The 22404-nt window shown below is 42.6% G+C and overlaps 1 protein-coding gene and 1 long non-coding RNA gene across 2 annotated transcripts in view; one reads left to right on the top strand and one right to left on the bottom strand.

Moving 5' to 3' along the window:
* Window positions 1–22404, top strand: part of LOC138762259 (probable voltage-dependent N-type calcium channel subunit alpha-1B) — a 927445-nt gene that overhangs the window by 633862 nt on the left and 271179 nt on the right. Inside the window, exons 13-15 of the mRNA XM_069935943.1 lie at window positions 13310–13513; window positions 18422–18534; window positions 18623–18735. Coding sequence (XP_069792044.1) covers window positions 13310–13513; window positions 18422–18534; window positions 18623–18735 — 430 coding nt within the window. The remainder of the gene's footprint in view (window positions 1–13309; window positions 13514–18421; window positions 18535–18622; window positions 18736–22404) is intronic.
* Window positions 8833–20944, bottom strand: LOC138762263 (uncharacterized). Its single transcript, XR_011356866.1, has 3 exons — window positions 20739–20944; window positions 10090–10249; window positions 8833–9107 (listed from the first exon to the last, which is right to left on the bottom strand). It is a non-coding gene; the product is annotated as an uncharacterized lncRNA (long non-coding RNA).

Here is a 22404-nt window from a genome sequence, read left to right as displayed (position 1 = left end):
TGCCACTGATCTCTGTGTTACGCTCTTGATCAAAAGCTTCTTATAAATGAACCAAGCACCCAAACCTCCCTCTTCATTGCCGGCCAATTTTGGATCCATTTTGGCAACTTGCAACAGATCTCACAGGCTATGACATTTGAGAACTATTTTCCACGTGTTCTTGTCAAAGTCCATATTGACTTCTCAGCAATACACTGTCAACTTCAACCAAATTAAAGGGAACTGTTTAGGAAGGACTACCCTCAATGAAGTCACATTGGAGCAACATGGTTACTGTGTCGGCCAGTGCAACGCTATTACATCGCAAGTGACCCGAGTTCGAATCTGTTGCTGGCCATAAGGAGTTTGTATGTTCTCTCCATGTCTGTGTCGGCTTCTTCTATGTGCTCCTCTCACCCTCCAAAAACATGCAGGAATTGTAGGTTTATTGATGTATTTGGGGTCATGGACTCGTGGGTCAGATGGGCCTGTAACTGTGCTGTCTGTCTAAAATTTGAATTTAAATTTAAAAATCTATGATTAATCCCAGCTTCCTTTGAGTGAAAATAAATCATATTACTCAGAATTTGTGTTCCCTAACTTCATACCACTGATGTTGGACCTGTGATTACCAACCATATCTCTGCTGCTCTTTTTGAATAAAGGTGCCATATTTTCTGTCTTCCGGTTACTTGTCATCAGTGGCAGTGAAGGTATAAAAACCACTCTAGAGCCCCATCCATCTCCTCTCATACATCCCCTACATCTTATCAAACTGGGAAAATTATCCACCTTCAAATACCCTGGAATTTATAATCACTTTTCCTCATCGTATAATTCTCCAGATCTCCCCAACTACAAAGTCTTTCTACTTCATGAATACAGATGAGAAGTATTCATTCAAGTCCCCTCCTTCCGGCTCTGTGCAAAGATTGCCTCTTTAGTCCTGATCAGGTCCTTCCCTTCACCTGTGTGTCCATCATTTTGCTAGCCCTCCAACGTTTACAGCTGGCTTCCAACAACTCAATTTAAACCAACTCCAGAAGGCGAGTCCTTCCAACCTGCAAAGCTCCAAACATCTGCTCATGCTATTAGCTCTGGAAGGAAACGTTAAGGATTCACCCTACTCCTGATTGTGAGAAGGGAATTTCTTACAGTCTAATGCATCATGCAGGCTCTCATTTGAGGAATTTATAGTGCAATTCTCTTCCCCATAAGCAATGAGATTCAGTATATTCTTTTCTGCTGTATCCAACAAAACTGCTTGATTAAATTCAACCTTCACTGACTCCATTCATTGAACACTTCACTTGTCAGGAAACCCAGTGGCTCGAACACTGTGAATTCTTTTTGAAGGAGTCACTGGCTTTCTCCCTCTTGCCATGTGTCCATGTTATCTCAGCAGGCAGAGTTTGTTAAGGGTGTTCAGATTCAAGTAGGGCATTCAGATTTTATAGAATCATCAATAACATTTGTCAGCATTTCTCAGATACATTTGCAGATTCAAGCTAACACAGGCTTACTGCAGTCAAGAAAAGCTTTCAATGAAGAACTGAACCCTTTGGGTAGTAGACCTACACTAGGCCAACTAGTTAGACCAGGGATGGCCAACCTTTTTATTTAAAATTTTTAATTTAGACATACAGCACGGTAACAGGCCATTTTGGCCCATGAGTCCATGCCACCAATTAAGCTTCACTCCCGGCATGGATTCATGGGCCGAAATGGCCTGTTACCATGCTGCATGACTATATTAAAAAATTAAAATTAAAAGGTTGGCCACCCCTGAGTTAGACCATAGAGCAGAAGAATACTGCATTGGAGCAGGTCCTTCAGCCCATGTGTCTATGCTGGACATGATTTCCAAACAGTTCAAACAAATCTCACGCTGTTCAATGCACCAACAGCTTGAAAATAGTTGGATACTTGTAATATTAGTCAGTATTACTTTAACAAATGTTATAATATCCACATTGGCCAAAACTTCAGAGAGCATGAACTAACTAGTCTTATGTGTAAACAATAGCCAGGCAAGGAGGTAAACACCCATCAATTTGTCCATCAGTCCCAAGTGGGTCAGAAATAAAGGCACTGTTGGCATGAAATTCAAAGCTATTAGGCAGACTCAGTGTTGGCCTGAGTAGGTCCAACCCGACAACCTCCCAATCCACAGAGATAGTGAAGTAAACAGTAGCTTTCTGAGATTCCCAAGGTTGTGCAGGGAGACAGGTTGGGAGGGAACTGCATGCAGCATGTTCTGTGGGTTGACACTTCTGTAAGGCCGCACATTTTGTTAAGAATGTGTTTTTTTTCCTTTTTTTAAAAAAAGAGCTGCACTCTTTCTTTTTTTTCCAAGGACCTGGGATGGACCCGAAGCCAGCATCAGTGTCTGTAGATGACACCAGCAGCAGTTAGTGTGATTTTAATTCTTTCTGCATCTTGTCACCAACATTTCATTGATAGCTTTCTGGAGGAGGGGATCACACGAATGGTCTTTGATGGGAATGATAAACATCAGTGTGTTAACCTCCAGTTGGATTACGCTTTCCAACCTGCACACCACTCGACTGCCACACTATAGCACCAATTCACGTTCCCATCTTTCAGCATCCTCAGCTCAGAGATTGAGTGCATCTGCATTATATTCTCCTTATTCCTGCTCATGATGTTGCAAAATGTTCCAAACCTCCAGCATTTTCCGTCTGAAGCCAGCCATTGCTGTTTGTCCAGAATCAGAGGTGTGTGCTGCCATTTGCCCTCCTCCTGTCATATCACCTACCTGTGATATATTGCCAATTTTAGAATTGCTCCAAGCAACATGCTGGAGCACAGGTCAGAGTGAGCACCATTAAACATACAGCATCCTACCAATAACTGCAGTCAAACCTACAGCTGTTTTCCATTTCTCTCCTGCCTTGACAATCATTTTTTTCAAAAATTGGAACTGCATGAACATATTTTCTCATCTGAGGAAGCAGACCCTAACTGTAGAAGGATACTAAAGGTAGTGTCATTGACCTACAGCACGGAAACAGACCCTTTGGCCCAATTTGTCCATGCAGACCATGAGCTAGCCCCGTTTACCTGTGTTTGTCCCAAGTTCTAAACCTTTCTTAGCCATGGTTCTGTCCAAAAGTTCTTTAAATGTTTGTAATTGGGCCCACTTCTACCAATTCATCTGACAGCTCATTCCCTGTTGGAACATTGAATGTAACAGTGCAATACAAATCCTTCAGATGAATTATATAAACATACTCCATGATAATCCATTTTTCCCGACTTCACACCCATAACCCACTATTTTTCTCACATCCATGTGCCCATCTTAGAGTTTTTTGAATGCCTTTATTGTACCAGCTTCCACCACCATCCCTGAGAATGTATTCCAAGCACCTATCACACTCTCTGTGTAAAAAAAAAACTTACCTCTGACATCTAATCTTTCTTCTACTCACCTTAAACAGACAGCCTCTGGTATTTACTATTGTTGCCCCAGGACCTGCTTGTCCACCCTATCTGTCTTTCATATTATGTCACTTCTCATCCTTCGTCACTCCAAAGATGAAAGCTATGTCAAACTTGCTTCATAAGACATGTTCTCCAATCCAGGCAACATCCAGATAAATCTACTCTGCACCCTCTCCAAAGCATCTACATCCTTCTCGTAATGAGGCGACCAGAACTGAATGTAATACTCTAAAATAAAACTACAATACATAAGGTAACCTCTCAAGCCTTTTACCCTCCAAAGAGAAAAGTCCCAGTCTATCCATCGTCTCCCTATAATTTAAGCCCACTGGACCCAGTTAAATCCTTCTCAGTCTTTACTGCACTGATCGATATAGCCAATAGTGTACAATCACAAAGTATGCTTTCCATTTGTTTAAGGAGTGAAAGGATAAATGTCATTTGGATGATTAGCATGTTCAGTTTTTATGTAAAGGTGTTATACAGTATATGTTCCTTTATGCTGTTGGAAGGATTAGTTATTAACTGCTTTGGACAGATTATCTGAAAGTAGTCAATTAGCTTGAAATTAATTATTAATCTTTGAACTTCAATTCACCATCTGCATGTAATTTATAAATGAATATAAATTATTGTTAGTGGTGAAAACATCACAAGCTTTAAACTGCTCATCAATTCTATTATATTGAAAGGATTGGTGGTAAATTTAAAGCCAATATCTCAGAGACATAAATTTATAACAAAAACATAGAAATTACTCATCCAACTTCAAATGGCTATTCATTTAACCCCAATTTAACTAAGCTCATCCCTGACCACCTTCGCTCTGTCCTCAGCAATAACAAGGACCTGCCAGTAGCCAACCATTTCAAATCCACACCCCATTCCCAAACCAACTTGTCTGTCCATGGAGTCATGCATTGCCAATCTGAGGCCACCTGCAAATTGGAGGAACAAAACATAATATTCCCTTTGGGCTCTCTCCAACACGTGAAATTTGTGAGGGTACGTCGGGCTGCACAGTTGGCACCAGTGATCGGGACTGGGGTTCGAATCCCGCGCAGTCTGTAAGGAGTTGGCACATTCTCCCTGTCTAAATTAAATACACAGGGAGTAATGGCAAAGATTTTAGAGTGTACTTCACCAAATAAAGCGTGTTTATCATATAATGATGTTCAGAGTCCAAGAACCTGGGCTGGGAAGGGGTGTCAACTGTGAATTATACTTCTAACAATTGGGAAAAGAACTGTTCCTCACAGGAAATCATCAATATTCTTAACTGGTACAGGACTAATGATACAAATATTTTTAAAACAAATTGGGATGAATAACACCAGCAGGCATCAGAGCAGGGGCAATAAAAGATGATACAGGGAACACTTTTAAACAGCTTTTTGTATATTGTTGATCAGACTGCAAGCAGTAAAGCAGAGGCTCAGACATACAAGGCCGACTACAAGAGCGGATCGAAAACTTAAAACTTACCTTTCTGACAGCAGCCTTAAAAGGCTGCTCCAGCATTGCTTTCATATTTGAGAGGCGCTTCGTAGCGCCCTCTGGATCCGATGGAGGCTTCATAAATACGTGGCAGAGCAATGGCCTCTTCCCTACCCATAATCCCCCACACAGCTGCAACCACTCTGTGTTGCTCAGAACAGTACCAGCTGCGTGGTGGATTATGGGTAGTGAAGACGGCCATTGCTTTGCCGCATTTTGAACCGCAGAGATCGGCCCTGAAGGACAAATCAGCCCAGTGAAGCTGTCACAGCCTGCATCGGCCACCCACCGACAGCTCCTGCCAGCTTCCACTGCCCCGATGGCTTCGCTGCCCCGATGGCTCCTGCTGGACCCCGCTGACCTGACGGCTCCTGCTGCCTGACGGCTTCTGCCTGCTGCCCCTGCCTTGAGGGGGACATGGAGGGAGAGGAGTGAACGGGATCATCAGCCTGCCCCTAACCAGCCGCTTGCAGCAGCTGTACATTCAGGTCAGGCAGTAGAGTACAGCACTCTGCCGATTATCCTTCCCCAAGAAGGGTTTGAATCGGCACCTCAGAGCCGGCCATGGCACATTCAGAGAGGTAACTCTTTAGGCATAAGGGCAAATGTGGTGATATGTTTCCTCCATTGTATATAGTTATTGTTGGCTACTGTATATATGGAGCTGGCCTGCCCACTGATGACTCATACCCTACTCCTCGTGATCTTAGGCCATAAAGGTTGAGCCACCTCACCCTTCCCTCCATTCCTATACCTGGATCTGGGCCAGCAAGGTTCTTCTGTATATTAAAGCCTATCATTCCTTCAGCCTAGTCTTGGTGGTTACTGATAGTGTACTACAGCGAAGAACCTCCACCTTTACAGATGGGTGTTTTCCCTGCTTGAAAGTGCCTATAGAAATCCCTGTGAATGTCCTACAGGTGCTCCAGCTCTCATAATCCCCCAATTTAAAGTGGTCTCCTTAGAAAGATGATTGCATTACAAAGCCCTCTCTTTTTTGGCTCCTAATTGAAGTGGTGGACAAGTATTATAGACGACAAGCTGTAAAAAATAATCCATAATAATAGCCTGCACTATAGTGCCAAACAGATAGCAGCATTGTTCAGGGAAGTGTAAGCTCTTCATAAAAGGACATTTTATTCCTTTTAGTAGTTTTGGCTGACGTAAAAAGAAACTATGCCCAATACACAAGTGGGCGATCTTCAAACCTAGCCCAACTGTGTGTGGAAATCGTCCAAATGGCAACATTATTTGTGATTTTTAATGTGGCGGGGGGGGGGGTGGAATTTCATTGCTTGAAAATAGGTGCTATTTAACCTAAGCCACTGTCAGGTGCAATCGCTCCGAGAATGCGCCTGCAGAAGCAGCTAACGGTGTTTTCGAATGGACGTTCAGGTGGCAGCATTGAAGGTGCTGTCCTGGCACCTGAAAGAGCCAGCTGCAGGAGAGGCACCTTGGAGCGAACGCCGGCTCCTGTCAACTATGGTCATAGTCCCAGCCCTGATGTCCTGCGCTGGCTGCCCCTGCCCCAAAGTCCCGCACTGGCTGGCCCTGCCCCGACGTCCTGCACTAGGTGGCGGGGCAGCGGGGAGGAGGGCTATCAGGCAGCGGGGGCGGGGGGCTGTTAGGGCAGGGGGCTGTTAGGGCGCGGGGAGGGGGGGCTGTCAGGCATGGGGAGGGGTCTGTCAGGCACAGGGAGTTGGGTCGCCGGCCTCGAGGGATTGCTCGGATGAGGAGATTATACCTCCCCGAGGAGAGTTGGGTGAATACTCCTCAGGGCCAGGTTTTACGCTTTCAGATGGCCTCCCAACAGCCCCATTTGGGTAGAATATGCGGCTTTACATGTGGGTATTCTGGCCACCTGAATGCAGCTCGAGATAGTCACTGCTCGTCCTCCCTCCTCTCCTTCCCTCTCCCCCTCACCCTTTTTATTCAGATACTTTCCTGCTTTTTGCTCATACCTTGCCAAAGGGTTGGGCCCAAAATGTTGGTTCCTGTGGACACTGAGTAACCAACTGAGTTTCTCCAGCATGTTTCTGTATTGTAACCTGATCTTTAGCCCCTGAAGACATCATACAGTTATGCAGTGGATTTACAAAACAACATTTGTGCTGTTCTGACTCTATTTGATTCCATTGCCATTTAAATATTAAAAAGTTTAAAGATCCCTGCACTTGGCGAGATTTATAGATGACCTGGATGAAGAAGTAGAGCGATGGGTCAGTAGGTTTGCAAATGAATCCAAGGTTGGAGGAGTTATGAATAGTATTGAAGATTGTCATAGGTTACACAGGATATGGACAGGATGCAGAGTTGGGCATGAAAGTTGCAGATGGAGTTCAATCCAGATAAATGTGGTGATGCATTTTAGAAGGTCAAACTTTAACATAGAGTACATGATTAATGGTAGGATTCTTGTGTGGAAGAACACATGGAGAATCACAGAGGGACCTCGGTGTCCAAATCCATATATCTCTCAAGATTGTCGCACAGGTTAATAGGATAGTTGGGAAAACCTATGGTATGCTGGGCTTCATTAGTCGAGGGATTGAGTTCAGGAGTCATGAAGTAATGTTGCAGCTTTATGAATCTCTGATGAGACCACACTTGGAATATTGTGTTCAGTTCTGGTCACCTCATTACAGGAAGGATGTGGAAGCTGTGGAGAGGGTGCAGAGGAAATTTAGCAGGATGTTGCCTGGATTGAAATATGAGGCAAAGTTAGCATTCTGTTTGGAGCGAAGAAGGATGAGAGGTGATTCAATGGAGGTCTACATGATTCTGAGAAGCATAAGGTGGGCAGCCAGCACCTTTTTCCCAGAGCAGGGAGTAGTAAGCACCAGAGAACATAGATGAAGGGTGAAGAGAGGAAAGTTTAGAATGCATTGTCAGGGGTGGTGATGGAGGCTGGTATAATTGGGCATTTAAAAAATCTTAGGCACATGGATGAAAGCATAATAGAGGGTTATGAGATAGGACAGGTGTATTTTTTTGTGGTGGGTATATATAGGTCAAAAGGCTTGTTCTGTGCTGTAAAATGTATCTGTAAATTTAATAATCTTTATGATCCATGATGTACACTCTGCTATTTTTCTGCTATATCAAATGATCAAATAATTCAAGCAACTGGAACAAATTAGCACTGAAGCTTTTTTTTCTAAAGCACAATTAAACTCTGCCTTCTTATGTAATTGCTCTGAACAACTTATAATTAACAGAGTGAAGCTGTATTTAAGGTGGACATGCAGGGAATTGTCCATTTTTCTGATTATTCCTTTTTTTTGAAACTTTATTTATTAATTTTAACGTATGAAGAAAGTAAGTAATTCACGTACAGAAAAAATAGAAAATAAAGTAATACAAGTACAAAGTAACATAGTTAATACAATACCAATCTCGGCATCTCCCCCTAACAACTAAAAACTAAGACTTAAAAAAAACTATTTTTAACCCCTAAACCCCCCCTCCCCACCCCCACGATAAAGAGTGAAGAATTAATACTATTAGTATAATAAAAAAATATATATATATCTTTAAAAAAAGATCGATATATAAAAAACAAAAAAAATTAATTAAGTATTAATTATTAATCCAAAAAGTTTTTATTATATACGAATATATATAAAAAACAAAAACAAAAAGAACTTAAACAAAAAAACCAACTAATAATAAAAAAAACTAAAAAAAAGAAAAAAAGAAAGAAAAAAAGAAAACATATATATAGAAAAAATATATAATAAAAAAAAGGTTTTTTTAAAGAAAAAAATGATTAATTCAAACTTATTTAAATTGTATATAATCAATAAATGGGGTCCACTTTAACTTATAAAAAGACATCTTATCTTGTATAGAAAAAGATATTCTTTCCATAACCAAACAAAACTTCATCTCTGAATACCACCTATCTAAAGACAATACATTTCTATTCTTCCAAGTAATCGCTATACTGAAGATTCCTTAATAACCTTCAAGGCAACTCTAGTTACCAGAGGCAAAGGGAGCTGAAACACATCAAAGAACAATCACCTCATCATCGGAAGCAAGTTTCAGAATGTTCACCGTGTGGGCCTCCTTCTTTTTCATTTTTCTTTGCCATTTCCTTCCGTTGTTTTTTTTTTCTCTACATTTGGCTTTGAACTTCTCAGCTGCCTCAACTCTTCTGGCTTGGGGAAGAGTTCAATGGAAAGTTGGTCTACCAGGTTATGAAAAAAAGTTTTTTTTTTGTTTTTTGTTACAGGAGACTGCAGATGCTTGAATCTGAAGCTTAAAAAAAAATGCTGGAGGAATGTTTAGCTTCAGATTTCAACTTCTGCAGTCTCCTGACTGGAAACACTGAGTTTCTCCAGCAGGTTATGTTTACCTTCATCGCTACAATTGGGTAATGCTGGCGTGTTACATCAATTTCTTGTTTGCTATGAGCACTCACAGGATGTGAGCATAGCATTCATTGCCTGTCTCTCATGCCCCTTGACTTGAATGGATTTACACGCCTTTTCAGAGCATGTTGAAGAGTCAACCAAATGAGATTCCCATCTCTTAAGAATGGTGGTAAACTAATTGTTCTTGATAGCAATCTGGCAGTCACCATCTAAACTCTCCACTCCCAATTTCATTTAATTATTTCATTCATGTATCAAAGTTGCACAACAAAGAAACAGGCCCTTGAACCCACCATGGCTGACCTTCATCCTATTTGGTTACATTGGGATTGTACCCCATCCCATTCCCTTACGACATGTTTGTCCATGGTCTCATGTACTACCAGACTGAGATCACCGGCAAATTGGCACAGCACCTCGTATTCCGTCTGGGCACCAGATGGCATTAGGATTGACTTCCACCCCCCCCCCCCACCACCCCCCACCCCCGCCCAATACCCATGTCTTCTTTCCTGGAGCTCTATCTCTATTTTCTTTTCCCTCTGTCTCCTTTACCCCAGCTCTATATTCACAGAGCCAGTCCCCCCTCCCCCAATTAATTTTCAACTTTCCTCTTTCCTGTCCTCCTCTCCAAGTACAATTAACACCTCTTGTCTGTTGGTCTGTACTCCTCCCCCTGCCCTTTCTTTTAATCCAAATTCCTGCCTGGTTTTTCTCATATTTTAAAGAAGGGCTCAGGCCCAAAGCATTGATTATATATCTTTACCTCCGATGGACGATGCAAGACCTGCTGAGTTTCTTCAGCATTTCTGCATTCATAGCATCTGCAGACTTTTGTGATTCACTGTACTCTTCTCTGCCTTGCTATTCAAACATTCATCTGAATGCCTCTTAAATCTGGTGACTCCATCTCACTTCTCTGTTATCTTCCCAGAACAAGTAAGTTAAAAATGGTGAGAGAATGATTAATTTTGACACAGCGCTTGTAGAATTAGATAATCAAAGGACATATTCACTTCACTGAATTGACTATGACTGTTCTGTGCAAATCTACTGACCAGAATAATTCTGGCCCTCATGACCAAATCCTTGTCCAGGTGTGATTTACAGTACACTTGAAAGGAAAAGGTGGAGATCAACTTCAGAACAGGGTTGTATATAGCATAGTTATTTGTATATAGCACGACATTTTTTTAAACTTCTCGTTGGATGCTGATTGTATTTCATTGGCTTTCTATTTCATTTGGCCCAATGACAATAAAGTTGAACCAAATCTAAAACAAGATTGCAACTTCATGCTGCTCAGACTTTCAGATAATCTTGTTCGAATGTGGCATGATATTTTTTTAAACCTGGCGTCATCAAGCAACGGCAGGCGCAATTGTAATTCTATGTTTGATGCAGGAGTAAGACAATCCTTCCCATCTGTTGCACAGGAATGCCAATTACAACAGTAACCTCACCAAAGAAGTTGTAAAACCCGAGAACTGCAGATGCTGGAAGCTTGAGCAAACAATGAGCTTTAAAGACGTGGCCAGTCAATATCGCATGTCAGGAACCATTATCGATACTAAAGTGGGAAAGGAAGGCTTCAAGAAGTAAAACACAAAAGTCTGCAGACACCATGGTTGATACCTTAATGAAGGACTCAAGCCTGAAATGTTGGCATTTTTATCTTTGCTATTTCAAGGACACTGTTTGGTCTGCTGAGTTTCTCCAGCACTGTGTTTTTACAAGGGAGGTTTCAGGTATATGAAGGGATAAAAAAAACTGGGGACGGGCTAAGAGATGAAAAAGTATTGGACAGAAGATGGGAGAGCTGAAGCAAGAGACCACTGGGAGGAGGATCAGAGAGAAAAATAGGAACAGGAGAAGCTAAGGAGGGAATGGAAACAGAGGAACTGCATGGAGATGGGGTTTGGAAAATCAATGTTCATGTCATTGGGTTTACAGTTGGCCTCCGCTGACTCCTCAGGTTTACATTTGGCCTCAGCCTGGTAAAGGATTAAACTGCGGATAGGCATATCTCTAGGGGAATGTTGAAGGAAATTGAAATGATTGGCTACAGGGAACTCAAGCTTTAGATTCTTAGCCTTAGGCAGAGCACGGGAGTCAGCAAATTCTTCTCCTAAACTGTGTTTAGTTTCCAAAGTTGGCAGAGTGTCGGAAGATAATGTGTGAGATTCAGAGGAAGCAGTTTGTATCTCCTCTTTTCTGCTCACACCCCACCTCTCCCAAGGCAGAAGAAGGCCAGACTTACTCTAGTCCTCACTTTCCACCCCAACAGCCTTCACATTCAATACTATATCCTCCAACACTTTTGCCAACCAGCATGATCACAACTCACAGCCACATCTTCCCCTCTCCACCCCTCTCTAGTTTTCACAGGAATAAGTCTCTCAATACTCCCCTGTCTGTTCTTCCCTCCGCACCTACCCTTCCACCCTTAGATGCTTCCCGCTGTAACCACATCAAATGTAAAACCTGCCCCTCAACTCCATCCAGGGCCACAAGCACACCTTTCAGGTGAGGCAGAGTTTTACCTGCATATTGGCCGACCTGACCCACTGCAATTGATGTTCTATGTGTGGCCTCCTCTTCACTGAGGAGGTCAAACCCAGATTGGAGACTGCTTTATTGAATTGTGTGGATCTAAACCTGAGCTTCCTGTACCAACCATTTTAGCTCCCCCAACCATTTTGATAGGACAGTGAATCCGTCCTCATCCATTGTTCAGATGATGCCAAACAAACTTGAGGAGCAGCACATCAGATTTCTCCTGTTCAGCCTTAAACCAATAAGCATGAATGTACATTTTTTCAACTGTAGATAACACCCACCTCCCTCTGGTTCCACACATTCTATTTCTTCTTTACCTTTTCCTGTTCTTACATTTCATTCCAACCCCGCCCTCCCAGCCCATCCAGTGGTCTCTCCCTCTACCTGTTTCTCCACCTCTTCTAACTTCTATCCAATACCTTCTCACCTCTCAGATTCTTCAACTCTTTGATTTAGTTCTTCCCTTCCCACTTTAGTCTCTATAAAGAGTCCCACCCCAAATTTTCTACCCACAGATGTTCCTCCAGCCACTCCTACTTAGCCCAGAAAAGCTGTTCAGGCTGGTGGTAAACACCTCTCCACTGAGACTGGTGGATTTACTTTTGTCTTAAGGCAAGGTATTAATAGTTCTGAAAGGAGATGAGCAATTGGAGTAGGGAAGAATCGAAGTGAAAAGTGCATTCGGCCAGAGGATGTGAATGTTCCTGCAGCTGTGTGTGCAGATCAGTAGAAGGCCTCTCCTGTTTCAGCGCAATGTACAAGGAACCAGGCAACTTGGTGCCATTTGATTCCAGGGTATGACCTATGTTGCATTGTTTATTTGTGCTCACTCTGAACTCTCTGGCAAATTGCAAGAAGTTTATTTCACCTGAAATCCTAAGAGACACAAAGAGTTGTCTATTAATTAACACAATCTTGAGTCAAATTGAACCTCTGCTTCCAAAATTAAGCTGTTCGTTTCACACTCCTTAGCCTGGAGAAACCATCATCCACAACACCCCGCTCATAATAGAGCATTGGTTCCTGATTGGTTACTGCACTGATATCTAGATTCTCCTGCTCCATTACCAGCCAAGTAATTAAAGAGATATTTGTGCATTTTGAATAACCAACTGACAGCAGATTGTTCAAAAGAATGCATAATTATGCTTTTATAAAGCTCTGAAAGAGATTGGAACTATGCGGTAACAAATGAGCTGACAAGATATGAAATAAACATAGGGATGTGACTGAAACACTCTCACTATGATTTACCCAACTCTCGTACATCTTAATGGTATATTTGGTTTTGAAATAAAATCAATCCCTTGGAAATAACATGATTTTGTAACAAATTATTCGGTCGAATACCATCTCGTTTGATTTGAAAGAAGTGAACACTTTGCAGACATGCTGAAACTTATTTCAATTTCTCCCACATTTCCAAGGATTCACTCGGCCCAGCTTGAAAAGCGTTAAGAATGAGAGATCCTCTTATTTTCGGAGGAAGGAGAAGAGGTTTCGATTCTTCATCAGGCGCATGGTGAAATCACAGAGCTTTTATTGGATTGTCCTGTGTTTGGTGGGACTTAACACACTCTGCATTGCAATTGTCCATTATGACCAGCCTCCATTGCTCACGGAGGCTCTATGTAAGTAGATGCAAAGCCATCCAAAGCTTATTTTCATGTATATTTTCATTTTAGCTAAAAAGATTTTCAAAGTTCCTGATGAAAATTGTTATTATCAATGAAGCGATTATCTCCATGCTTAAAAGCGGCACTGTGAACAGAGATGGATGCAGAGGAAATTTTTTAGCCAGAGGGTGGTATATCTTTAAAATTTGTTGCCACAGGCAGTTGTGGAGGCCAGGCAATTGGGTGTATTTAAGTTCTTGTTTAATCAGGGCATCAAAAATTATGGGAGAACACTGGGAAATGGGGCTGAGTGGGGAAATGGATTAGCTCATGATTCAGTGGCGGGGCAGACTCGATGGGCTGAATAGTCTAATTTGGCTCCTATGTCTTATGGTAAGAACAGGAAAGAGGATTTTTATTTAAATGGTATCTGTTTAGGAAAAGGGGAGATGCAGCGAGACTTGGGTGTTGCTGTGCATCAGTCGTTGAAAGTGGGCATGCGGTGAGGAGGGTGAATGGTATGTTGGCATTCATAGCGAGAGGATTTGAGTCCAGGAGTAGGGAGATCCTGCTGCAGCTGTACAGGGCCTTGATGAGACCACACCTGGAGTACTGTGTGCAGTTTTGGTCGCCTTATCTGAGGAAGGATATCCTTGCCTTGGAGGGGGTGCAGAGAAGGTTCACTAGGCTGATACCAGGGATGGAGGGGCTCGCATATGAAGAAAGGTTGGATAGACTAGGCTTGTATTCTCTGGAATTTAGAAGATTGAGAGGGGATCTTATAGAAACTTATAAAATTCTTAAGTGTTTAGACAGACTAGACGCAGGAAGGTTGTTTCCAATGCTGGGAAAAACCAGAACCAGGGGCCATAGTTTAAGGATAAGGGGGAAGTTTTTTCGGACTGAGATGAGAAAAAATTTCTGCTCTCAGAGTGGTAAATCTGTGGAATTCTTTGCCACAGGAAGTAATTGAGAGCGGTTCCCTGTCAATATTTAAGTGTAGGTTCGATTTGGCCCCTGTGACCAAGGGGATTAGGGGGTATGGGGAGAAGGCAGGAACTGGGTACTGATTAGCCATGATCATAATGAATGGTGGTGTAGGCTTGAAGGGCCAAATGGCCTACTCCTGCACCTATTTTCTATGTTTCTATGTCTAATAGTAGGACGTATTGTTTCTTGAGCCAATAAAGAGGGTGGTTTTGCAAACACAGTGCTTGCTATCGGCACTAATGATTTTTTAGAGCTAAGAACTTTGATCATAATGAGGTTCTATGCAAATGTAAAATATGGAACTCTGCAAGACTACAGATTTCCCAGTTATTACAAAGAATGCACAAAGTAAGTATTAACCAGAGTGACTCGAGCTTATGCTCCAGACCTTAGCAATTCCTTCCCCCATCAAAGTTGGTTTCAACCTATCACAGATATATCCCTTGCCCTCTCTCCACCACAGGCTTCTATCTCCCTTCCTTCCTGAATTTTTCAGCACCCTGGACACTTACCATTGGTTCATCACATCCACTTTGATAACCTTCTTTCTAATTGTTATTTCTAAAACAATTCTGAAATTTAGACATGAAATATTCATTTAATACCTCTGCTCAGTTAATCTGCCATCCAGAGATGGTTCCCATTGCAGTAACCTGTGATCTAGTTTCCTGTGGCTAATCTCGACCAAGGCTTGCCTGTGCTGCCTGTCTGTGCAAGTGAGGCAGCAGGGCATATGACACCCCAGAATTAAACCCATGGTAATATAGAGATTACTGTAGCAGCATCATTGTCTAATTGGTTGTATTTTCTTCAAAGAGGATTTCAGAAGTTCATGTTGTCAACATTTGATCAATTTTAAATTTAGACATTCAGCAAGGTAACAGGCCCTTCTGGCCCACAAGCCCAATACGCCAATTAACCTATAACCCTGTACGTTGTAAAATTCTGTAATTTTGATGCTCCCCATTTTTAGGTTGTATTTGTGAACCAGACAGCAACTTAGAACCATGGAACACGATAGTACAAAAGCAGGCCCTTTAGCACTTCAAGTCTGTGCCAAGCTATTATTCTGCCAAGTTCCACTAACCTGCACCTGGACCATATCCCTCCACACCTCTCCCATCCATGTACCTGTCTATATTTTTCTTAAATCACCACTCAGCTAGCAGCTTGTTCCATGCTTTGGGTGTTTCAGTCCTTCTTGGGCTCATTGCTAATACCTCGGTGCTGCTTCCTGCACCCAGATGGAGCAAGACAATTTCCCCACTTCAGCTTCCAGTTTTCACCCTGCACTCACCTTCATGTCACCACTGACTTTCCCATTTCGTTGCCAATCCAGCACACAGTCATAACGCTGGCATCCATTACAAACTCTCAGACTCCCACAGCTGCCTGAACCCCACTTTATTTTAGAGATGCAACATAGTAACAGGCCCTTCCAGCCCTCGGGCCTGCACCACACAAAAACACCCATGTAATCAATTACATTTATAAACCCGCCTGTCTTTGGAATGTGGGTGAAAACTGGAAACCCTGGAGGTAACCCACACAGACACAAGGAGAATGTATAAGCTCCTTACAGAGAGCGCCGAATTTGAACTCGGGTCACCAAACACAGCTAAACAAGAAAATCTGCAGATGCTGACATCAAGTGCAGTATACAAACATGCTGCAGAAACTTAACAGGTCATGCAGCATTCATAGGAAGTAAGGAACATTTTGGGCCCAAGCCCTTCATCATGGTAGAAAAAATGCCATGCAGATGCCTGAGTAAGAAGGTGGGCGAAAGAGGAGAGGAGGGAGGAAGGGGAAGGGGGAGGTGCACAGGCTGACAGTTAAGAAGTAATAGGTGGGTACAGGTGGGAAGGTGGAAGAGGAAAAATAAAACTGAGGTGATGGAGGAGAGGGTAGTGCTCTGAATGGAGAGGGAAGAAAGTGGACAGCTGGGGGAAAGGAGACAAAGGGATAGGGAAAATGAGAGGCTAGTGGAGGGTGTTAACAGAAATTACAGGCCAATATTGATATTGTATAGTTTGAGACTGACGAGACAAAATACAGGGTGTTGAGGCTGGTGTATCTCTCAATTAAATTAAAGTTAAAATTAAACTGGACATGCTTGCTTGAAGCAAAGCTCTGTGACTTTGGATCAATTCTTTGAAAAATATTTCCTCTCTCCTTTAGAACCCCTGACATTCCACATCTCAGTCCACCTTCTAGCTTCCCCATTAGCAATTCCTTCCCCCATCAAAGTTGGTTTCAACCTATCACAGATATATCCCTTGCCCTCTCTCCACCACAGGCTTCTATCTCCCTTCCTTCCTGAATTTTTCAGCACCCTGGACACTTACCATTGGTTCATCACATCCACTTTGACAACCTTCTTTCTAATTGTTATTTCTAAAACAATTCTGAAATTTAGACATGAAATATTCATTTAATACCTCTGCTCAGTTAATCTGCCAAATTAGACCTCATTACTCCATTCACAGTCACTTTGAATCATTTATATACTTTCCGCGTTCTTGTCAGAGCCCTTCGACTTGCCTTTCATCTGGGATGCTCATCTTTATTTGCTTCATACTCAGTTTTAACTTTTATTTCCTTCCTCCAACATTTCTAAATATTTAATATCTTTCCTTTAGAGTTTTTCTTTTGGTACTGCTCCTCCAGATTAGTCAATTGATAACATAAGGTGCATTACCACAGTGCTTGGCCCACTGCTCTAAACCCATGACTGTAAGACTAGGTACAATTCAAATGCAATCTACAAATTTGTCAATGGCATCATGATCGTCGGCAGAATTACAGATGGCAATAAGGAAGTGTACAGGAGTAAGATAGATCAGCTGGTGGAGTGGTGTCACAACTACAACCTTGCACTCAATGTCAGCAAAGCTAAGAAACGGATTGTTGATGTCAGAAAGGAGAAAGGTGGAGAGCATAAACTAGTCCTCTTCAAGGGGTCAGCAATGGAGAAGGTAAAGAACTTCAAATTCCTGGGTGTCAAAATCTCTGAAGATCTATCCTGGGGCCTTCATGTTGATGCCAATCTGAAGAAGACTCACCAGCGGCTATATTTCATTAGGGGAATGAGGAGATTTTGCATGTCACCAAAGACTCTTGCAAACTTCTACAGGTGTAACATGGAGAGAATTCTGACTAGTTGCATGATTGTCCAGTCGGTATGAAGGTACCGATGCACAGGATAGGAAAAGGCTACCGAAAGTTGTGAGCTCAGCCGGTGCCATCATGGGCATTAGATTTCATTCCATTGAGGGCATTTACAAGAGGCATTGTCTCAAGAAAGCTCCTTCTATCCTCAAAGACCCTTACCACCCATGCCCTCTTCACACTGCTACCATCAGGAAGGAGGTACAGGAGCCTGAAGACAAACACCCAACATTAACTTCTTCCCTTCTGCCATCAGATTTATGAATGGACAATGAACCACAGACACAACCTCACTTTCTCTTCTCTTCTTTGACACCAACTTATTTGTTTTTAAACAGTGTATTTTTGGAAATGTAATTTCTAGCAATTTTTGCACCTGTAGTTGCACAATGATGGCGCTGCAAAACAACAAACTTCTAGACACTCATAACAATAAACCTGATTTGGATTCTCAATCTTGTTTATGTTGAAAATAATCAGAGCTTGGGATATTGAATATAGAGTCAGTTGAACATGTTCAGAGCAGGATGGTTAAATAGTTGCAGCACTGGGTGAAAGGAGGTAAGAGAGAAAAGGGCGAGTCTACTGATTGGCACAAATCCAATGGGTAGAATGGTCACATTTAATGTTGTTCCGTACTTGGAACTAAAATCCCATCTGCATAGACCTGGGAACCGTTTCTCTCACAGGCCTGAGAACCTGCAAATTTGTAATCCATCCACTTTTTGCCCTGGTGATTTTCACCTCTTATTTATGTTTCAGATTTTGCTGAGTTTGTCTTCCTTGGACTTTTTCTGACCGAGATGTCCCTGAAGATGTATGGTTTGGGCCCAAGAAATTACTTCCATTCCTCATTCAACTGTTTTGATTTTGGGGTAAGATAAGGCTTGTGTGATTGCAAGCACCCATTGAAATGATGGCCACTGGCAGCCCACTCTCTGAAGATGTCTTGTCCTTTTACAGGTGATAGTTGGGAGTATCTTTGAAGTTATTTGGACAGCTGTCAAGCCAGATACCTCATTCGGTATAAGTGTTCTCAGAGCCCTTCGTTTACTCAGAATATTCAAAGTAACCAAGTAAGGAGAATTTTAATTGTTTCCTTTCCATTTTGTTTTAGATTGCAGTTTTCAATGAAAGAGAATGCTGTTCGGTCATTGAATGGTTCTGTTGTAACATCTATTGATCCTGCTGCCCTACATATATGAACTGATTCTCAGTTGACTTCAATAGAATTTGCTTTTAATCTGTCCTGTATTAAATTCCTCACCAAGATTTGTGAACTGTTCTGTTTTTATTTCCCTCTGCAAATCTTCCATTGGTACTGTAACTGTTCTCCAGAAGTTGCCAAGTCGTGATATTGACATGTTCCATTGACCCACTGCTGAAATTAGCCAGTTATATAGCAATGAACGCGCCTCAGCACAAAGTTCATTGTCAACTTTCAAACTACTACATGCAAGTTACTACATGGCGACTTGAACGGACTTCTTCCGAGACCGATGCTTCCAACCTCTCACAGCTAAGAAGGACAAGAGTGGCAAAAGCATGGCAGATGCCACCATCAGGACTTGGCGATATCTTGCTGTTCCTTTGTGATTGCTGGGTCATATCTCTGGAGCTCGCTTTCAGACAGCACTGTGGGTGTTACACACACTTCAAGAAGTGCAGTGGCTGAAGTAGGCAGCTCCCTACTGCTTTCTCCAGGGCAGAGTGGGATGTACTGTAATAGTTTCCTGACTCAAGGAAGACTATTAATACATAGGAAATCATTCAGGGAATGTTTATTAGCAGATCCTGGAAACCTGAGCAAATTAATAACTGCTGCAGGAACCCAGCAAGTTAAAAAGCTTACATGGGTAGAATTGGTCAGTCAATCCTTTGGATCTGGACCTTTCATTGAGACTAAAGGAAATTGGCAGTGAAGTCACTGATATTGTCAGGTTCTGCATGGGTACTAAAGTGGCAGTAATGTAGTCTTTGATTTAGCGCTGGGAGAGTTTGGGGGTTGGGACTCGAGCAGGGATGAGTCCGCATACCCAAGAACAAGGCAGCTGTATAATTTGCAGGTTGGACCAACAGGGTTAAAGCTGCTTATGTATGGAAGAGTGAGGTGACTTTATTGACATCTTTAAGATCCTGAAGGATCTTGACAGGGAATGTGTGATTTTGTGAGCTATTAAAGAAGTACTCGAGATGGCAGAGGTCGACAGCATCGAGTCCACGCTGCTGAAGATCCAGCTGCGCTGGATGGGTCACGTCTCCAGAATGGAGGACCATCGCCTTCCCAAGATCGTGTTATATGGCGAGCTCTCCACTGGCCACCGTGACAGAGGTGCACCAAAGAAAAGGTACAAGGACTGCCTAAAGAAATCTCTTGGTGCCTGCCACATTGACCACCGCCAGTGGGCTGATAACGCCTCAAACCGTGCATCTTGGCGCCTCACAGTTTGGCGGGCAGCAACCTCCTTTGAAGAAGACCGCAGAGCCCACCTCACTGACAAAAGGCAAAGGAGGAAAAACCCAACACCCAACCCCAACCAACCAATTTTCCCCTGCAACCGCTGCAATCGTGTCTGCCTGTCCCGCATCGGACTTGTCAGCCACAAACGAGCCTGCAGCTGACGTGGACTTTTTACCCCCTCCATAAATCTTCGTCCGCGAAGCCAAGCCAAAGAAAGAAGAAAGATTTGGAGCTACCATTAAAGAATGTGAAGGTTTTCTCTGATATAAGCATGTGTCCTTGGAACTCTCTTTCATGGAGTGTCATCATAGCAAAATCTTTTAAATATTTTGAAGGCAATGTTAGTAAATTCTTGATAAGCAAAGGGTGACAGGTTCTCAGGGTGGGCAGATATATGGAATAGAAGCTGGAGTCAGATTGGTCATGATCATATTGAGTCTTGAGATGCTGCAGCCCACAATTGTTCCTAAGTCACGTGTTTGTATATTTATTAATAGAATTTCTGGACATTAGCATTGTAATATCTTAAAGCATTAAAGTAAGCTTCAGCACATTCTATTGTGTGAGCTCTATGAAGAAGTGTTTGTCTCCTTTCACAGAGCCAAAGTCAATTCTCACCTTTCAATTTCTCCCAGTCCTCATCATATCCAATTAACACCTTATATTAGTTGATCTGTACTCCTCCCCCTCCTGTTCTTCTCTTTTTCTCCAGCCTTCTATACAGACGTCTGGCTTATGCCTGGAGGCAGGGCTCTCACAACATCTGTTACATATCTTTACCTCCTATGGACACTGAGAGACTGGCTGAGTTCCTGCAGCATCTCTGTGTGTTTATTACAATTACAGTGTTTTGCTCAACTAATTCACATCCTGGCAACTGCCCTTCTGTATTTCCTCATTGTGACATCATGTTGAAACTTATTACCTATTGTAATTTGAACCTAACCAGTGCCCAAAACTAATTTTTTGTTCCCAGACCCTTCCAGTTATAAACTCACAGGTCATTCTTATTCAGATTTTGAATGTCTTCTTAAAGTGAATTCTGAAACCAACATTATTTGTATGAAATCTCCTTTATTAGTTGAAATGGTGGAAATGCCTGTTATTTCACCAAATAATTTGCCCATTTCAATTATCCCAGTCCGTCCCAAAAATATCACTGCTATTAATTAACATTCAACATTCTAATGTGATTGATGCTCATTCAGTTTTAAAAAGTTTCTATTTTATTCAGCTGAATGCACCAACTCTAACAGGAACCCATCACGAGACACATTTTAACCTCCTCTCGCCTTGTGCAAGGATTGCTCCCTTCACAACCCCCTGACCTATTTCCCCCTCCCCATTGAGCCTCACATTGCCCAGCAGGAGGCGCCACATGTTTTCCCAAGCAATCTTTCCAGCTGAAGCAGAATTCCTCTCCTTTCAATCCAATGGTCTGGCATTGTAAATTCCCCTTGCAGTCAGGCTCTAACATCTCTGCATTAGCACGACGAGACACAAGATAAACTCTTGGACAGCATCTTGTCTTTCATCTGGGTTCAGGACAAACTGCAAGCCTCCACCTCAAAGTCTCCAATTTTAGAAAATTCGCTCTTTCTTTCTGTTTAAATGTAGTCACACAATACCGTAACAGGCCCTTCACACACACCAAAACAGCTAGAATCACCATGTGCTTTTGGAAGTTGGGAGGCAGGATCAGCACCAAAGGTGGGGATTTGTGGGCATTGCCCCCCAAAACAAGATATTGTGATCCTCACCTGCTCACAACCATTGCCCCTTCCCCCCCATGAGGTATTGTGAAATGCAGCCTAGCGTCACTAGCATCTAGTGTCACAACATGATCAATAACCGTCTTCGTTACCCATAATCCCCCACACAGCTGGAACCACTCTGCCATTGCCAGCACCAGGGAAACGCGCATGCCTGTCACCTGCAATGCATCATGGCAAGGTTGACGATACAAATCAGGAGAAATCTTTAGGGGAATGGTTGTGGAGCATGGAGCAGGAAGGGTCTGCGCAGTGGCCCGTGTCATTGTATCCACCCTGCAGTGCCGAGGGCCTGCTGAACTGGCCTCAGTCTCCATGTTGATGGAAGCTATTCACCTGTGCTGCCTTCCTACCTGCCGTTTCTCAGGGAGGCACGCAGAGGAGGTTCATGGTAGGCAGCTGGTAGCTCTGTATTATTACTTTATATATTTTTCGTCTATGTGTGATTATTGTGTGTATGCGCGCACTGTGATCTGGAGAAATGCTGTTTCGACTGGTTGTACATGTACACA

The sequence above is a fragment of the Narcine bancroftii genome, chromosome 1 (assembly GCF_036971445.1).
Source record: "Narcine bancroftii isolate sNarBan1 chromosome 1, sNarBan1.hap1, whole genome shotgun sequence".
In the NCBI taxonomy this organism is placed as follows: Eukaryota; Metazoa; Chordata; class Chondrichthyes; order Torpediniformes; family Narcinidae; genus Narcine; species Narcine bancroftii.
This window is presented reverse-complemented; position numbering and strand designations above follow the sequence as displayed.